Below are 19,316 nucleotides of genomic sequence, written 5' to 3'. Positions count from 1 at the left end.
TTGAATACCATGTCATATTATTTATTATTGTAAAAGAACATATTCCCCACTGCTTTTGTTTTTTTCCCCAATTTTTCTGTTTTTTTTTTCCAGGCCTTCCCATCTCTAGATGAGCAGCATCAGTGTTCCTATAAAAAGCTGGTAGAAAGCGGAAGCTATAGAGAAAAAAACAGGCTTTGATTTTATATTTCTTATCATCTTTTTTTTCTATTTGACGTTTCTTTTGAAATACATTGTATTCAAGAAGGTTACAGCATGTAAATAATCAATAGAAGGGCTACATAAGACTCCGGTGGGGCTTAAAGATGAACTCCAGGCAGATGTAAAACATCACCACTTAATTAACCTATAAGTAGAAATTATTACATTGATTTTTGGATAAAGCTGGGAACACAGACAGCAATAAAAACTGACAGGTGTTTCCCTCTCCAGTCTTTCCAAAACTCAAAGAGAAGTTTTGCCTTTTAGTTATTCTTCTATTTTGAAAGCAGCCTCCTATACTACCCTGTACAGTAGGACTCAGGCTGGAAGAGGATAGTCAGGCCCTGGTAGCCAGGAATTGCACAGTGCTGCCCATCTGTCCAAGCTTTCCTGTTCCCAGGAGAAGAGAGCAGAGCAAAATCTAATCAGTGTGTTGCTTCTCCTTTGGTGCTGAGGCTGGGACTAGTCAAGGCTTTATTGATCAGTTATGGTAAAGCCTGTGGGGAGGACTAAGGCAGTGCATTGCCTTGCTGTGCAAATTTACTGCTGCCCCTCTACTACACAATCAAAAATCTTTTGGCAGGCAGCAATGTTCCCATATAAGTATTGCAACTGAATATATTTTACTTTACTAAAAAAACTATTTTTCAAATGTATTATTTCAATTTTTCCTTCCACGCCCTATTGGTTTGTGGCAGTATATTGGAGGATTCGCTTAACGCCGCGTACACACGATCGGAATTTCCGACAACAAATGTTTGATGTAAGCTTGTTGTCGGAAATTCTGACTGTGTGTAGGCTCCATCAGACTTTTTCTGTCGGAATTTCTGACAACAGAAATTTGAGAGCTGGATCTCAAATTTTCCGACAACAAAATCCATTGTTGGAAATTCCGATCGTGTGTACACAATTCCGACACACAAAATTTCACGCATGCTTGGAATCAAGCAGAAGAGCCGCACTGGCTATTGAACTTCCTTTTTCTAGTCCCATCGTATGTGTTGTACGTCAGCGCCGAATTTCAGAAAACATTTGTGTGACCGTGTGTATGCAAGACAAGTTTCATGCAACATCCGTCGGAAATAAATCCACGGTTTGGTGGTCGGAAATTCCGATCGTCTGTACGCGGCATAATAGTTTTTGATACTTGTATGCTGAAAAATTAGGAAACATGTAGATTAAATACTTCGTAAGAATTAAAAATAAATAGTAAAAGTGAAAATGCAGAACTCAGAGTAAAGAATTTGTCTAAGAGTTATCTGCAAAACACTCTTATGCGGCGTACACACAATCGGACATTCCGACCACGAAATCCTGGGATTTTTTTTCGACAGATGTTGGCTCAAGCATGTCTTGCATACACACGGTCGCACAAATGTTGTCGGAAATTCCGAACGTCAAGAACGCGGTGACGTACAACATGTACGAGGAGCCAAGAAAAATGAAGTCTAATAGCCAGTGCGGCTCTATTGCTTGATTCCGAGCATGTGTGGAATTTTGTGCGTCGAACTGTGTACACACGATCGGAATTTCCGACAACGGATTTTGTTGTTGAAAAATTTGAGATCTAGTTCTCAAATTTATTGTTGTCGGAAATTCCGACAAAAAATGTCTGATGGAGCCTACACACGGTCGGAATTTCCGACAAAAGCTCTGTTGTCGGAAAATCCGATCGTGTGTACGCGGCATTAGCCTGTAACATGAACACATCTTGATGTTTTCTTTTATTGATATTCATTACCAGTATTTATAGAACTTACAAATTGGAGAAGGTTATTGTAACACATTCTATGCTCATTGTGAAAACCCAAGTGACTTTGTAATTACTTTGTATTACAACACTTATATATGAACAACCCATCCAATTTACTGTTAAATTATCCAGCTGCGCATGCCAGTAGTACTTGTTGGCATCTTCTTTTGATAAAGTATTGCTGCTATAATGACTCTTATAATGCTATTATGTTTGCAATACAGCTAGTTGCAGGTGCTTAATTAGAATGCCAGCAGATGAGCTTTTCATCTACTGTTTAGAGCAATGTAGTAATCATGATAATCTTTATATAACTGACTACAACCTGGGTTTTCAGAAGATTTCTCACATTGATTTTAGATGGAACTGTTCATCACATTAATTTTTACTCTGCAACATTTATACAGAAATGTATTATTTTCACAGGCTATGAGCCATGACTGTTAAAAAAACCCCATAATAATGGCAGTCATTAGAGTTAATAAACTAAAAGGATAAAAAAAAGTTTGCTTTTCAATGTGAATTTTCACTTAGCTCAGTGAATAATTTTAAGAGATGTTCGGTGTAATCACGCAATTGTATGGAAGTAAAAATCATTTTTTCCCCCCTAGTATATTATTGGGTATTGAAGCTGAACAAAGCTTCACCATATTACTTTAGCTAATTAGACATTCATTTTAAAAGATCACTCTATTTCTTTAGTAGATAGCCTTGTTATATCTATTCAGAGCCATGGCCAAAGCCAAAGAATACTAAAACAGAATGTTGATTAGCACAATAATAATACAAATAATAATAATTCTACAATATTTAATATTTGTCGCCATGTTCAATATAGGCTGCACAAACACACTGCTGCCAAATAGGGAAAAGCCTGTTACACCTCTTTTCTGGCATTGACCTTGAATCCCAATGCCCGGCTTTGTTGCAAACTTTAATGAGTGTAATAAAAGATACGACTTCCTAAGAAAGGAGTCTCCTAAAGGATCTGAAAAGTTGCCATGTTGTCATAAAAGTCTTGTGTGTAAGTGCAGGGTTGCAAAACTTGTGAAGGCTTTTTGATGTTCACATTGTTTTACTTCTGATGATTTAAAAAAAATAGCTTGCTGGCTTCAGACATGGCCATGCTGGGTTGTCTATTCTGTGACCAAATACTTACACGCTTGCAAAAAACATTTTCAAAAATGAACTGCAAAATTACTGCAGAAAATATAAAAGTTGTACCAATGGCCATAAAGAAGTTGTTTTGTTACACAAGATCCACAAGAGATATATAATTTTGACATGCCTGTTGCTGAAATTCCATGCAACATTTTCTTTATTTAACCACTTGAGCCCCGGACCATTATGCTGCCTAAGGACCAGAGGTCTTTTTCCAATTTGGCACTGCGTCGCTTTAACTGCTAATTGCGCGGTCATGCAATGCTGTACCCAAACGAAATTTGCGTCCTTTTCTTCCCACAAATAGAGCTTTCTTTTGATGGTATTTGATCACCTCTGCGGTTTTTATTTTTTGCGCTATAAACGGAAAAAGACCGAAAATTTTGAAAAAAAATGATATTTTCTACTTTTTGTTATAAAAAAAATCCAATAAACTAAATTTTAGTCATACATTTAGGCCAAAATGTATTCGGCCACATGTCTTTGGTAAAAAAAATGTCAATAAGCGTATATTTATTGGTTTGCGCAAAAGTTATAGCGTCTACAAACTAGGGTACATTTTCTGGAATTTACACAGCTTTTAGTTTATGACTGCCTATGTCATTTCTTGAGGTGCTAAAATGGCAGGGCAGTACAAAACCCCCCCAAATGACCCCATTTTGGAAAGTAGACACCCCAAGGAAATTGCTGAGAGGCATGTTGAACCCATTGAATATTTATTTTTTTTGTCCCAAGTGATTGAAAAATGACAAAAAAAAAAAAAAAAAAAAATATTTACAAAAAGTCGTCACTAAATGATATATTGCTCACACAGGCCATGGGCCTATGTGGAATTGCACCCCAAAATACATTTAGCTGCTTCTCCTGAGTATGGGGATACCACATGTGTGGGACTTTTTGGGAGCCTAGCCGCGTACGGGGCCCCGAAAACCAATCACCGCCTTCAGGATTTCTAAGGGTGTAAATTTTTGCTTTCACTCTTCACTGCCTATCACAGTTTCGGAGGCCATGGAATGCCCAGGTGGCACAAAACCCCCCAAAATGACCCCATTTTGGAAAGTAGACACCCCAAGCTATTTGCTGAGAGGCATATTGAGTCCATGGAATATTTTATATTTTGACACAAGTTGCGGGAAAGTGACACTTTTTTTTTTTTTTTTTTTTTTTTTTCATAAAGTTGTCACTAAATGATATATTGCTCACACAGGCCATGGGCATATGTGGAATTGCACCCCAAAATACATTTAGCTGCTTCTCCTGAGTATGGGGATACCACATGTGTGGGACTTTTTGGGAGCCTAGCCGCGTACTGGACCCCGAAAACCAATCACTGCCTTCAGGATTTCTAAGGGTGAAAATTTTTGATTTCACTCTTTACTGCCTATCACAGTTTCGGAGGCCATGGAATGCCCAGGTGGCACAAAACCCCCCCAAATGACCCCATTTTGGAAAGTAGACACCCCAAGCTATTTGCTGAAAGGCATGGTGAGTATTTTGCAGCTCTCATTTGTTTTTGAAAATGAAGAAAGACAAGAAAAAACATTTTTTTTTTTTCTTTTTTCAATTTTCAAAACTTTGTGACAAAAAGTGAGGTCTGCAAAATACTCACTATACCTCTCAGCAAATAGCTTGGGGTGTCTACTTTCCAAAATGGGGTCATTTGGGGGGGTTTTGTGCCACCTGGGCATTCCATGGCCTCCGAAACTGTGATAGGCAGTGAAGAGTGAAATCAAAAATTCACACCCTTAGAAAGCCTGAAGGCGGTGCTTGGTTTTCGGGGTCCCGTACGCGGCTAGGCTCCCAAAAAGTCTCACACATGTGGTATCCCCGTACTCAGGAGAAGCAGCAGAATGTATTTTGGGGTGTAATTTCACATATTTCCATGGCATGTTTGAGCAATATATCATTTAGTGACAACTTTGTGCAAAAAAAAAAAAAAAAAAATTTGTCTCTTTCCCGCAACTTGTGTCGCAATATAAAATATTCCATGGACTCGACATGCCTCTCAGCAAATAGCTTGGGGTGTCTACTTTCCAAAATGGGGTCATTTGGGGGGGTTTTGAACTGTCCTGGCATTTTATGCACAACATTTAGAAGCTTATGTCACACATCACCCACTCTTCTAACCACTTGAAGACAAAGCCCTTTCTGACACTTATTGTTTACATGAAAAAGTTTTTTTTTTTTGCAAAAAAATTACTTTGAACCCCCAAACATTATATATTTTTTTAAAGCAAATGCCCTACAGATTAAAATGGTGGGTGTTTCATTTTTTTTTTTCACACAGTAATTGCGCAGCGATTTTTCAAACGCATTTTTTGGGGAAAAAACACACTTTTTTTAATTTTAATGCACTAAAACACGCTATATTGCCCAAATGTTTGATGAAATAAAAAAGATGATCTTAGGCCGAGTACATGGATACCAAACATGACATGCTTTAAAATTGCGCACAAACGTGCAGTGGCAACAAAATAAATACATGTTTAAAAGCCTTCAAAAGCCTTTACAGGTTACCACTTTAGATTTACAGAGGAGGTCTACTGGAAAAATTACTGCACTCGATCTGGCCTTCGCGGTGATACCTCACATGCATGGTGCAATTGCTGTTTATGTTTGTCGACAGACCGCCGCTTGTGTTCGCCTTAGCGCGAGAGCAGGGGGCGACAGGGGTGTTTTTTTTTTTTTTTTTTTTTTTCTTTATTATTTTTTTGCTTTTTTAATCTTACTTTTAAACTGTTCCTTTCATATTTTTTTTTTTAATCATTTTTATTGTTATCTCGGGGAATGTAAATATCCCCTATGATAGCAATAGGTAGTGACAGGTACTCTTTTTTGAAAAAATTGTGGTCTATTAGACCCTAGATCTCTCCTCTGCCCTCAAAGCATCTGACCACACCAAGATCGGTGTGATAAAATGCTTCCCCAATTTCCCAATGGCGCTATTTACATCCGGCGAAATCTAAGTCATGAAATACTCGTAGCTTCCGGTTTCTTAGGCCATAGAGATGTTTGGAGCCACTCTGGTCTCTGATCAGCTCTATGGTCAGCTGGCTGAATCACCGGCTGCATTCTCAGGTTCCCTGTTGAGACAGGAGAGCCAGAGAAAAACACGGAAGACGGTGGGGGGGGGGGGGCATTCCCTCCCACGGCTTGTAAAAGCAGTCTAGAGGCTAATTAGCCGCTAGGATTGCTTTTACATGAAAGCCGACCGCTGGCTGAAAAGAATGATACCAAGATGATACCTAAACCTGCAGGCATCATTCTGGTATAACCACTCAAAGTCGTGAATGGCGTACCTGAAGACAAAAAAATGGTTAACAATGGTTAACAATAAAGCACAGTAAAGTGTAAATAATTACACACCTGAAAAACAAACATGATAAAACATAATAACAATAACAATAACAATAAAACATTGCAGAATAGAATACAGTAAAAAAGAGCAGAACAATAGAGAGAGAGAATAGAGAGAGAGAGAACAATAAAACAACAACTATTTTTTTTATTTCATATTTTTTTTTTTTTTTACACTTTTTTTGTAACTAACTTTTATAACGGTAACCGGTTCCAGGTTCGGGTCTCTCAAAATGCGATGGCATCTTGGGAGACCCTGTGAAAGTGTGCCTAGTCTGTGCAATGCTGTACCCTACGCTAATACTCAACTAGTGAATGGTAGCGTTCAAAACATTCACCAATGCAAAGACCAGGATTGTCAGGACAGGAGGGACAATAATAGCGGGTGTCACGCCTATATCCGCGCTTGCTGCAGACACGACATCTTTTTTGGGGGGTTCGTTGGGTAGGGGTACTCGGGAGGACATAAAAATGCCTCTCATGCAGCCGACTGCATTTGGTTGGGGATGTGAATGGGGGAAGTACGGGCGCTGCAGAAGCGGTGGGTTCCCAATTAGGATTGGCGAATGCAGCAGGAAGGGCACTATGGGCACGATGGGCCTGTGTTTGTCTTTTTGGTGGCAGCGGGACACTACTTGTGCTTGCCACCTCACCAGCTTCAACTGCACTTATGGGACTCGCCACGTCACCACGTGTTACTGCAGTGCTGGTTTGACTACGACCGGGGACGTACTAGGCCGCTGGCGCTTGCCAGTTCACCAAAACGCTACCAAAAAACGTTAGCGATCGCAGGGATCAGGCCTGACTCTGCGAACGCTGCAGTTATGCGTTTAGTGTTTTGTAAGTGTCAGTGATCGATCGATACTGCACTTGGGTGGGCTGGGCCGGGCCGGGCGGAGGGGCAAAACGCAGGTGCTAGCAGGTATCTGGGCTGATCCCGCTAACACTGCGTTTTTGGGAACCCTAAACTGCTGGTGACGCTAGTATAGATCTGATCGGATCAGATATTGATGCGATCAGATACTATACCACTAAGGGAGGTGTACGGTGCGTGCGTGGGTGTTAGCGGTACTGGCGCTAATCTGACGCTGCCTGGGGCTGGTGCTTGCCAGTTCACCAAAACGCTACAAAAAAAACTGTTAGCGATCGCAGGGATCAGGCCTGACTCTGCGAACGCTGCAGTTATGCGTTTAGTGTTTTGTAAGTGTCAGTGATCGATCGATACTGCACTTGGGTGGGCTGGGCTGGGCCGGGCGGAGGGGCAAAACGCAGGTGCTAGCAGGTATCTGGGCTGATTCCGCTAACACTGCGTTTTTGGGAACCCTAAACTGCTGGGGACGCTAGTATAGATCTGATCGGATCAGATATTGATCCGTTCAGATACTATACCACTAAGGGAGGCGCATGCTGCGTGCGTGGGTGTTAGCGGTACTGGCGCTAACCTGACGCCTGGGGCTGGTGCTTGCCAGTTCACCAAAATGCTACCAAAAAAACTGTTAGCGATCGCAGGGATCAGGCCTGACTCTGCGAACGCTGCAGTTATGCGTTTAGTGTTTTGTAAGTGACAGTGATCGATCGATACTGCACTTAGGTGGGCTGGGCGGAGGCACAAAACGCAGGTGCTAGCAGGTATCTGGGCTGATCCCGCTAACACTGCGTTTTTGGGAACCCTAAACTGCTGGGGACACTAGTATAGATCTGATCGGATCAGATATTGATCCGATCAGATACTATACCACTAAGGGAGGCGTATGCTGCATGCGTGGGTGTTAGCGGTATTGGCGCTAATCTGACGCTGCCTGGGGCGACGCATATCACCGCCGGGCGATCAGGGGGCTAAACCTTTATTTGGTAATAAACGGCGGGTGCCCTGACACTATAAAAAATAAACAAACTAACCAGCGTCATCCGTAACGGTTATACGGTGATCAGTGGTGAAAGGGTTAACTAGGGGGCAATCAAGGGGTTAAAACATTTATTAGGTAGTATATGGGGGTCCCTGACGCTATAAAACGCTGACGGCGAACCTAAATATTTACCTCACTAACTAGCGTCACCAGCGACACTAATACAGCGATCAGAAAAATGATCGCTTAGTGACACTGGTGACAGGGGGTGATCAAGGGGTTAAAACTTTATTAGGGGGGGTTAGGGGGGTACCCTAGACCTAAAGGGGGGTAATACTCACTGTCCCAACACTGTAACTGTCACAAACTGACACTATGCAGTAATCAGAAAAAAAAAAAAAAAAAAAAAAACTGCTGGTGTCAGTTTGTGACAGGGGGGGGGGGGGTGATTGGGGGGGGATCGGGGGGCGATCGGGGGGGGGATCGGGGTGTTTTGTGTGCCTGGCATGTTCTACTGTGTGTGTGTGTGTTGGTGCACTCACATAGATGTCTTCTCTCCTCGGGCCGGAACGGAAAATACCGACCCGAGGGGAGATGACATCACTTCCTTTGCTGCTGTTTAGCATACAGCAGCAAAGGAGTGTTTTCATTGGCCGGCGGCGATCGCGAGGGGGGGGCCACGAACGGATGGTCTCCCCCTCATCACCGATCGCCGCTGGACAAAAGACGACCGCCTCGGGCACCGGGGGGGGGGTCCGATCGGACCCCCCACCCGCGGAAGGCAAATCACGTACCCTGTACGTGATTTTGCCTGTCCGTGCCACTTTGCCGACGTACATCGGCGTGAGGCGGTCGTCAAGTGGTTAATTCTTTCCCCAAAACATATGGGAAAGATAAGAATTGCAAACAATGAGGAATTTGATGATGGGCAGATGAAGGCAAAGTGCAATATTCTCATTTCTGACTGGAGTGTAATTTTAGGGGATTTTTATACTTTTTTATCCTGTAGTAAAACACTACATTAAAATGCATTACACAGAAATCTCATTCTCTCCTATGTAGCTGGTTAGCATCCATGCACTGCAGCTTAGTGTGATTTTAAAGGGAAACTATAAGGTGCATTTACACCTACACGTTACTATGTGCTCTACAACACAAGCGCATAGATAAGAATGCGCCCTAAATTACACACATTCATTTTGAAAGGCATGCCAAAGCATTAAGGCAGTGCACATGCATTGCAGTGCACTGCAACATCTATCAACCCAAGGAAATTTGTTTTGGTGCCATACGTTTAATAAAAGAGTCATGTTTGAGTTTTAGCACATGAGGGTGTGTTGGTAGTCAATTTGTTTTGAATGGGCTGTCTTAAAGTGGTTGTATACCCTTACGATTACCCAGTGAAGTGACTGACCTCAGATAATAGAGATGAAACAAATCATCCTACATGAGTTGAACCTGTTTATCTGCAGTCTTCTTCTCTCTACATCCATTCAAATTCTAGAACGTATAAAGCTGGTCTGAGCATTCAGAAAAAAGAAGGCAGAGAGCTGAAGGTACAATCCGCAGAGCTCAGTGAGTAGAGCTCTGAGAGCTGATTGGAGGGAAGGGACACACCCCCTTCACATAGCACACAGGATTAGAGCTAAGGCTGTCAATTAGCTGGAGCTCCCGTCTCCTCACCTTTTTTCTCTTGGTGTCAGGAAAACTTGCCAGAAGTGATTCATGCTGACAGCAGAGGAACAAGGCAGCAGACAGAAATGACGCTTAGTGCTCTTAATTGGGACAAGTACTGTATAAATAGAAGAATATGCTTTGTTTATATTTCATGTCTGAGGTTTACAATCCATTTAACTGAACTCATGTTAATGCCGTATAAAGCACATTTTTGGGCCCCCAAATATATCTTCTAATTTCACTTTATAAAATAGACACATTTTACCCTGATCCATGTGTTTTGGGAGGTGGAGGGCAAGGGATTTAGCTATTCCCTAAGCTTACTCGCTTTTTTTTTCCTAAAGCTGAAATCAGATTGATAAATTGATCTATCAATAAGCCATTTAGCCAAGATAATTGTGAAGGATAATAGTGAACATATCTCCAAAATGAAGTGTTTTCATTGACATTCATGAAAAAAAATACTGCAGGTCATAAAAGTGGAAAAGCTATAATATTTCTCTTGCACTGAAATTAAACTATTTGAATTTAGAGAGCGTTTAAGATTAGATCTTCATCTCACCATATTCCGAAGAAGAACCACATCAGATATAGTTTATGGTATACCACCAATTACATTTTTTCTCATATGGCTCCTTATCTATAAAATCTTAATGTGCTTACATGTTCCACCAGGGAAAAATGAATGATTGATATTGTATACAATTCCTTTAGTGCATACAGTATATGGTACAATTCCAGAACACATTTCTTGAGAAATAAAAATGATATAGAAGATCCATTTTACATGTTTATATACACATTTTTACATTACAGTGTAGAATAATGAAAATATTAGACCAAGTCTTATGCCGCGTACACACGAGCGGACTTTTCGACCAGACTGGTACGACGGACTTTCGACAGACTTCCAATGGACTTTCCGAATGAAAGGACTTGCCTACACACTATCACGCCAAAGTCCGACGGATTTGTACGTGATGACGTACGACCGGACTAAAATAAGGAAGTTGATAGCCAGTAACCAATAACTGCCCTAGCGTCGTTTTTTGTCCGTCGGACTAGCATACAAACGAGTGGACTTTTCGATAGGAACTGGGTCCAGCGGAGTTCCGACGTAAAGATTTGAAACATGTTCCAAATCTAAAGTCCGTCAGATTTTCGACCGAAAAAGTCAGCTGCAGGTCCGATGAAGCCCACACATGGTCGAATTGTCCGCCGGACTCGGTTCGTCGATCCAGTCCATTCGAAAAGTCCACTCGTGTGTATGTGACATTACTTTTACCATAGATTAGTTTTAACATTAAAATAATGCATTTAACAGCTATTTACCTCAAATTTGCATACCAGGCACAACACTATAAAGTTTCTAAACTAAATACAACTGTTCAAGTGTAAGTGACTCTGTAAATCAAGAGATGCCAAAGGAGCCTGGCAGGATAGATGTTGCACATTGCTGATTTGCCTTTATAGGTCCAAGCTCAATTTCTGTCACCCTCATCCTTTTTTTCACTACTTGCTCAATCATTCACTTGGAACAAGCATGTAAATATCATGTTTTGGGACCCCTTCCTTTGCTTGCTTTGGGCCAGTAGTTCTCTAAGTATTACATCTAGGATAAACATCAGATATAGATTAGGGGAGAATGATGTCCTTGGTAAGATAGGAACTTTGCTTGCACACAATCCCTTTTATTTACTTTGATAAGGATTGCAATTGGTACATAGAAGGCACTCCATTTGCATTTATCTGTACTGGCATAGCGCCATCAGACACCAACATCCTACAAGTGTACTTTTTGACGTGACAGCAGTGCAGTTCTGACTAATTGCACTATCCCATTGGTATCTGGGTCCTCTAGACCTACACGAGTAGAATTTTCAAAGACAAATCAGTAATTTCAGAGGCCTAAATTCAATCCTGATCCCTAACATAATCCCTAATACATATATCCCGAATATTCAAAGGGGCAAATGGGGGGATGGGATTATTACGGTGCCACAAATAAGTCGAACACTTTTATTATAAAAATCTTTATCTTTTTTATTTTAATCGTATCAAAAAAGCTAAAAAATTTACATTAGACATACATATATAGAAAATTACAAAAACAAAGAAGCACAATATATAATTCACAATAATGACCGTCACCAAAGATGTTAAAGGGTGATCGCTGGTCACTAGTTCCCAACTAGTTTCGCCAAAACATTGGCTTCATCAGGGTAATGTACGGATTAACACATGAAGTAAAAACACATGCAGGAACTCCGGGACACAAGGAGGACACCCCAAAGGCACTGAGAACACTCGTAACACTCAACCCTGTATTTGGCTACAGGGAAATCAAAAGGAGCCTTGAATAATCCCACCCCCACTATTTCCCCCTTTGATTACTCATTAACAGGGATGGGGTGCCGTATCTAACAGGACATACCACCTATCACTTATATATCCCGAATATATTATATTATATTTAAATTAGTAAGAGATTATTTGCTCATTTCTGCTCATATTAAATTTACACTTAAAAGTGTTTTGTTACATTTGCTGAGAAACAATACCTGGCATTTATGCCAGAAATTTAGATCTGTCCTATGTCTTGTGTATACTGCCTGTCTTGAACTTCAGAACAAATAATCCATATGTTGTTTAGATGAAAACAGTGGGAAGGCATCAGTAATTTAATAAAAGTTAACTGAGCAGGGCTGACACCCTTTGGGTCACAAAAATGCTGTGTGTTGCCAGCCCACAACAGAACTTATAAACTAAGTGCATTTCTGGCAGATAAAATGTATTTTCTTGCAGGGTCTTTAAAAAGATAAAGCATGGAAAAGGTGCATGCATTGGAAATACGTACTGCATATGTTGTTGTTGTATTTTTCAAACAGAAGGGCAATGTCAGTCAATGCAAATGCTATTGGAACCAGAAGGTCAGGGTTCCAAGGTCAGTGGAGACTGCCAGCAGGGTTACTTGTCCAGTAGCATTTGTTTGATGTGAAATGGCCAGACATTTTATTCACCACTTTCAGATTGCTGTATATAAATTAACATATTGTGCTATAATTATAAACTGTAAATGACAGCTATTTGGTTAGAAAAAGTAATATGTTTTCACTGTCAGCTTCCAGATGAATATTGCAAATTATCCAATAACATTTCCAGCTTATGGGCAAATATTGAGAGCTCTTGGCTTTTTGAAACCTTTTTTTAGAAGGCGCCAAATCCACCGCTCCCCCCCCCCCCACACCGGTGGCTATACCAAAATTTTCTTATAGCTGGTTCTTCTTCTTATCGCTAATGCAAACATGCCTACTAGCTGTAGGCATGTTTGCATTAGAGATAAGAATACTGGAAGGCTTTCAATTCACTGCTGGGAGAGGGGACCAGGATGAGATGAGCTGGCTTAGACAATACCTTCAGTGCTTCTGCTGTGAGCTTTCAGGATGCATTACTCTGCAGTGCCTGCAACTACAGATGTTAGTATGCGGTCTAGTAGGAGCAGGGCACACCGCAAGGAAAGCCTAGTCCAAATACAAGATCCACACACAGGTGCCCAGGCTCAGTGTGTCCATCCACACCCGAACAAGATTAATAGATAGATGGAGCCGGCAGCACTGTAGTCCGTGTAGCATATTTATTGGTTACATAAGAGTGATAATAAAAGAATCAGACACCAACCAATAAAAGCTGACGTGTTTCGGCGAGAGCCTTAGTCGTAGCATATTTAAAATTGTTATGGTAAAACATTTCTCTCTGTACAAACTCCACCCAAAAGGAAATTAGCATATTAAATTAGTACAAATACCCAATTAAGAGGTTTATACAACGATATCAAAAGCAGGCAGAAAGATTAAACAAAGAAGCCATTAAATCCAGAAGCAGGTTAAGACAACCATATACTGTACAAGTATTCAGAAGATATGAGAAATAACAATAGATCAATATAAAATCAGATAAAATAGTAACACAATATCTACAATACATAAACAGAGCTATTGCCATTGCCTCAAATAGGGACAGAAATAGCCTAAACTGTAAAAAGAGCAGGTCCTTCAATAGTAGGGTAAAAGCAACCGTCCTGTCACATTTGTCACCACCTCTCTCTCTCTCCTCTCTCCCCCCCTGCACCCCTTCTCTCTCTCTCTCTCTCTCTCTCTCTCTCTCTCTCTCTCTCTCTCTCTCCTCCCTTTCCCCCCCCCACCAGTTCTCTCTCTCCCCCCTCCCTTTTTTCCCCTCTTGCCATAACCAGTATAAACACTATAAATATTACAATAAAATACAATGCTGTGCTTCCTTCTTAACCTTAGTGTTACAATTTAAATGTAAGTAGTATACCGGTAGTATACTGCTGGACTTTTTTTTTTTTTACCATGCAAGGTAAAGGTATAATCTGCTAGTATGGATCGCATACTAGCACATTATGTTAAACTTACCTTAAAACAAAGCCCTCCCGCACCCAGAAGTCAGCACAGAAGGCGTTCTCATTTTTACTCATCTTGCTTCCGGGTTCGCAGGCTCTGTGACTGGCCTGAGCCATGATGAAGTCACTCCTGTGCATGCGCGCGGGAGTAACTGTTTAACGCACAGGGTTCTAAAGGAACAGCACCGGTGGCCGTTCCTTCGAAGCGCATGCTCCAGTGATGTCACTGGCTCCATATAATGTAAATATCTTCTAAACTGTACATGTTTAGGAGATATTTACTGTACCTATAGGTACGCCTTATTATAGACTTACCTATATGTAAAAGGCAGTAAAGGATGTTTACTTCCACTTTAAGTGATGGTGGAGCCCTTCCTCTGAATACTATATACTGTATATGTGGTGTCCTGTAAACCAAATATACAACTTGATATCTTTCCAACAAATAACTATCAAAATATAAAATTGCAGCATATTACTGACATTGACACCCTCTCAAAAGAATTTTGATAACAAGCTGCAATATATAAGTGATGGTAACACCCCCTCAAGAAATAAAATAACTCCACTTACAATAGGGGATGTCACCATCACTAATATACTACAATTTTATATTTTGAAATTTTGCCTTGTTAGGTGTTTTTTTTTGTTAAGGTTATCTGAAAGATGGGTTTCAAATGTTTTGACAGGGGCGCAGTTTCAGTGCTTGCCATAGGCGCCATTTTCACTAGATACGCCTCTGTAGCAGGGTAGGCAATCATTTTGACATGGAGGTCAGCTATGGAAGCCACCATATTTCTCAGAGCACAAGTTTCCTTAAAGGGGTTGTAAAGGTAATTTTTTTTATTGTTTAAAAATAACAAACATGTTATACTTACCTTCACTGTGCAGCTCGTTCTGCACAGAGTGGCCCCGAACCTGCTTTTCTGGGGTCCCTCGGCAGCTGTTTCAGCTCCTCCCCGCAAGAACTATCCACCTTAATGCGAGCTCCCTCGCATGGTGGTTAGTTCTTGCGGGCGCGCTCCCGTGATACAGCCGGCGGCTATAGCCGCTCACTGTATCACTCGGCCCCACCCCCCCCAGCGCGCCGCGTCATCGGATGTGATTGACAGCAGCGCGAGCCAATGGCTGCGCTGCTTTCAATCCATCCACTGCAGCCAATCAGCGACCAGGCTGAGCTGCAATAGAGATGACGGGAACGAGCAGCGGAGATTCGAGGTGTCAGGTAAGTAAAATGGGGGGGGGGCTGGGGGCAGCGGTATTGTCAAAAGTTTTTTCACCTTAATGCATATAATGCATTAAGGTGAAAAATTTTTTACCTTTACAACCCCTTTAAAGGATACATCAATACCATACACTGAAATATGATATTCTTTAAAGTACAGAGCTACCTGGTTACCTACTACCATAAGCTGTGATATACAGTAACCTTCTTTACAAATACTGGTTCCAAGCTCCATTGCTTGCAGAGTGCTTCTGTCTTGGCAGACCTGGGGTAAATATAGATTTTCCCTATTATGAAACTGGTCCTTTGTATGGGTAAAAGCTATTACAGAGAAAACCCAAAAAAAGACCAATGCGGAGGGCTGAAACTCCTTGTTGTCCTTTGCTAACCCAGAGGTAAGCTGAAGCCATGGTTAGGTGGATGGAATTGTGCAAAAAACAAGTTTATGTGAGCTGTATTGTCTTTCAGTATCCTATAATGCAGGGGAAGGCAACCTTAAAGAGGTGGAGATCTACCTGAACAACATGGGAGAAGTCAAAAATCACACACAGTGTCGCCTCCTCACACCTGATTTATACCTCTAATTGCCGTACTACCATGTTGGAATCACATGCACTGCACGGCAATCATGGGTTTAAAACAGGTGGTGAGGAGGCAACATATCGCCTCCTCACCACATTTCAAACACAGTTGGATCACTTTGCAGAGGAGCAACAGTGCCTGCTGCACTTGTGAATGAGCCCTTAGTTGCATTCCACAGCAGCACCCTTAGGGCTGGTTCACACATAATGTTGGGGGGTGGTAAAATCGGCGGTTGATTTATAGTTTTACCATCCCAATCTCTACCATCCTTAGCTGCTGAGGCAGCAGCCAAAAGGCATACACATGCCGCAGCAGGAAATAAACCCCCTATTGCTTTTGGTGCGCACTACTGCCATGACCCATTCAAATAAATGGGGCCACTCTGCAAGCGCCCCCCAACTGCATGCTTTTGCGGGGTCCAAGGGGTTAAAGCAGGTGGTGAGAAAGCAACACAAGGCTGCCTGCTTTAACTTGTTTGCTGTATTGCACAAGGTTGCAGGGCATTTGTAAAGTGACCTCATTTACTTGAATGGGTCATGCTTAGAAGGTGCTACACCCACCAACCATGACAGCGCATATAACTCTTGCTGTGGCTGCGACATGTGTACACCCCTGGCCACTGCAGCTAAAGGGGGTGTGATTGAGGTGGGAGTGGTAAAAACACATCTTAACTGTATGGTTTTACCACCACCAAAATCTACAAATATAAAAGAACCCTTACTCTTCTAAGCCCCTATAAGGTTGCCTTTTAACACTGATGTGTTGCAGTTTACCTACACTGCGGGTGCAGCGCAGTGCATCTGCGACTTTCCTGGGTTAGCTAGCTGTGCTTTGCCATATACTTCTATTATATCCTGCAGGTGTGGTGAATTTCTGACTTTTCAGTTGATGCTTTTTAGCATCAATATCAGTAGCTGAATGATGTTAAAATGCATTATGATTGTACTGTATAATTCTGTTTCACCATCTAGATACCATAAATGTTGCAAAATATTGTGAACCTGAGAAAAATCTGCAGGTACACTGCTCTTCACCCAGAGTGTGGGTAAACCGCAGCACATTAGTGTGAAAGCAGCCCTATACTATTATGCCCAGTGTATTGCTTCACACTGACCTGAAGATCTCTCCTTTCCTGCTGCTGGCACCAATCTGGAGACCACTAGCCAGGATAAGAGGTGGAGTGCAGTTGGTATCACTCCGCATAGGACAGGAGTCGGCACTACAGAGGAGACATCGGTTTATGCGGATCTTGCTCTCTACTACAGCTCCAACTTTATAAGTAGTACCTCTACATTGCACGCTGATGCTCTGAGATGGTGGATCAGCAAGCCCAAACCGCTATCTACAAGTCACCTGTCTGCAATCTACTGGTAGATTGTGATCTATGGGTTACTGACTCTATAATGTGACCAACAAAATCAGAGTTGGACAATTGCTGGTTTGTAATGTCATGAAGTTATAATCTCATGATTTCTTTTGATGCTTTTTAGCATCGATATCAGTAGCTGAATTGTGTGTTCAGTGATGGTAAAATGCATTATGATTGTACTGCATAATTCTGTTTCACCAGCTAGATATCATATAGTTTGCAAAATATTGGGAAAAGCAACAAAAACTGTAACAGGAAAATCATGATGTTTTTCAAGAGTGTAAGAGCACCTTCTAAGTTGGATGCATCCTATGGGGATAGGTAGGCTCTTGCTTGCATGCAGACTGCTTGAGTACCAAAAAAATCAGTATTCAGCAATTGACTGATCTGCAGCCCAAAGTCTTTTAGAAATATCAGCATCAAGAACCCATGTATTCCTCGCCGTATTATATCATGTGAAGGCACACATTTTTTTCTGCCTAAAAGTAATTATGCTGTACCCTCCAAGTCATGTCAATGAATATCTTTATGTTGCTTTGCATAGCAATACTTTCTACATTGTCTAACTTGCCTCGAGAGCAACTAATTAAATGTATCATAAAAATGATTGTTTCCTTAACTGATTTACAGGAAATTATGAAAATGAAGTGCACCTTAGCAAATATTTGCATTTAAATAAACTTTGCCATAAAGCAGAGCACACAGATAAATAACTGAAGGCACCTTTAAATAATAAAATAATACTTGCTGTTCGTAATAACAAATAAAAAATAAATAAAATAATGCATCAACAGGTCACTATAAAATGAATGTGAATTTTTCACAGAAGACTCATGAACCTTGGAAACAATGACCTTTACTACAATCAAAATGGTTTGCAATCACAGTATTAGTAGAGCTATCCTGTAATTATACAGAGACAATCAATTTTAATGAACACAATGCTAAAAACAACAAGGATCAATATTACATTTAAAAGATAGATTATGTAGACAATGCACAGTAACTGATCAGAAGTGACACTATTTCTGTACTGTACATTTAGTTTTCATATGAATAAGTGCAGATGTTTTATATATGGACAAAGAATATTTCATCAAATGCAGGAATGGTAAAATCAGTAGGACTGATTAACTGATGAGTAGAACTGATCAGAAAGACTAAGCACATCACATCTGTATGTTTTTGACACTTGTCCTTTATATTGCAGTTCATCACAGATTTAGCAACGCAGCCAAGACACATAGCTAAATGATGAGAGAGGGTAGAAAGTGGATGCAGCAGGTCCTTACCTCCAGCTCTGCCATGCTCCTGTCCATGAGACTAGTGGATGTGTTGTGAATGTGGCAGGTTAGCCCCTAGCGGTATTTGGGGGCTCCTGTCCTCTGAGCAGTTGTTGAGATCTGAGTAAAAGCGACTGCCTCAGCACATGGTGTTCAACAGCACAGCTGAGATCTCCTCTCTCCCCCCCCCTCTCATCAGCCTGCACACAGCCCTGTTCTTGTCTGTGGCTGCTATGAAACACATATACCACCCATGACTGAGCAGGAGGAGGAGTGGGATGGGAGACAGGTGGATTATTTTATATGTGCGCCTTTTTTCATCACTAACTCTACTAATTACAGATACTCGTTTAATGACTTACCTGTTTAACGACTGCCCAGACTTACAACCAGCTCTCCCCACCTGAACGACGTGCTGTACATCATTGTATTATACAGTAT

General features: G+C 41.3%; 1 protein-coding gene across 1 annotated transcript in view; it reads right to left on the bottom strand.

Moving 5' to 3' along the window:
- Positions 1-19,116, bottom strand: part of LOC141109805 (melanopsin-B-like) — a 283,394-nt gene extending 264,278 nt beyond the window's left edge. Inside the window, exon 1 of the mRNA XM_073601074.1 lies at positions 18,885-19,116. Coding sequence (XP_073457175.1) covers positions 18,885-18,911 — 27 coding nt within the window. The 5' untranslated portion in view covers positions 18,912-19,116. The remainder of the gene's footprint in view (positions 1-18,884) is intronic.
- Positions 19,117-19,316: the final 200 nt, after the last annotated feature.

The sequence above is a fragment of the Aquarana catesbeiana genome, linkage group LG01, assembly GCF_042186555.1.
Source record: "Aquarana catesbeiana isolate 2022-GZ linkage group LG01, ASM4218655v1, whole genome shotgun sequence".
NCBI lineage: Eukaryota > Metazoa > Chordata > Amphibia > Anura > Ranidae > Aquarana > Aquarana catesbeiana.
This window is presented reverse-complemented; position numbering and strand designations above follow the sequence as displayed.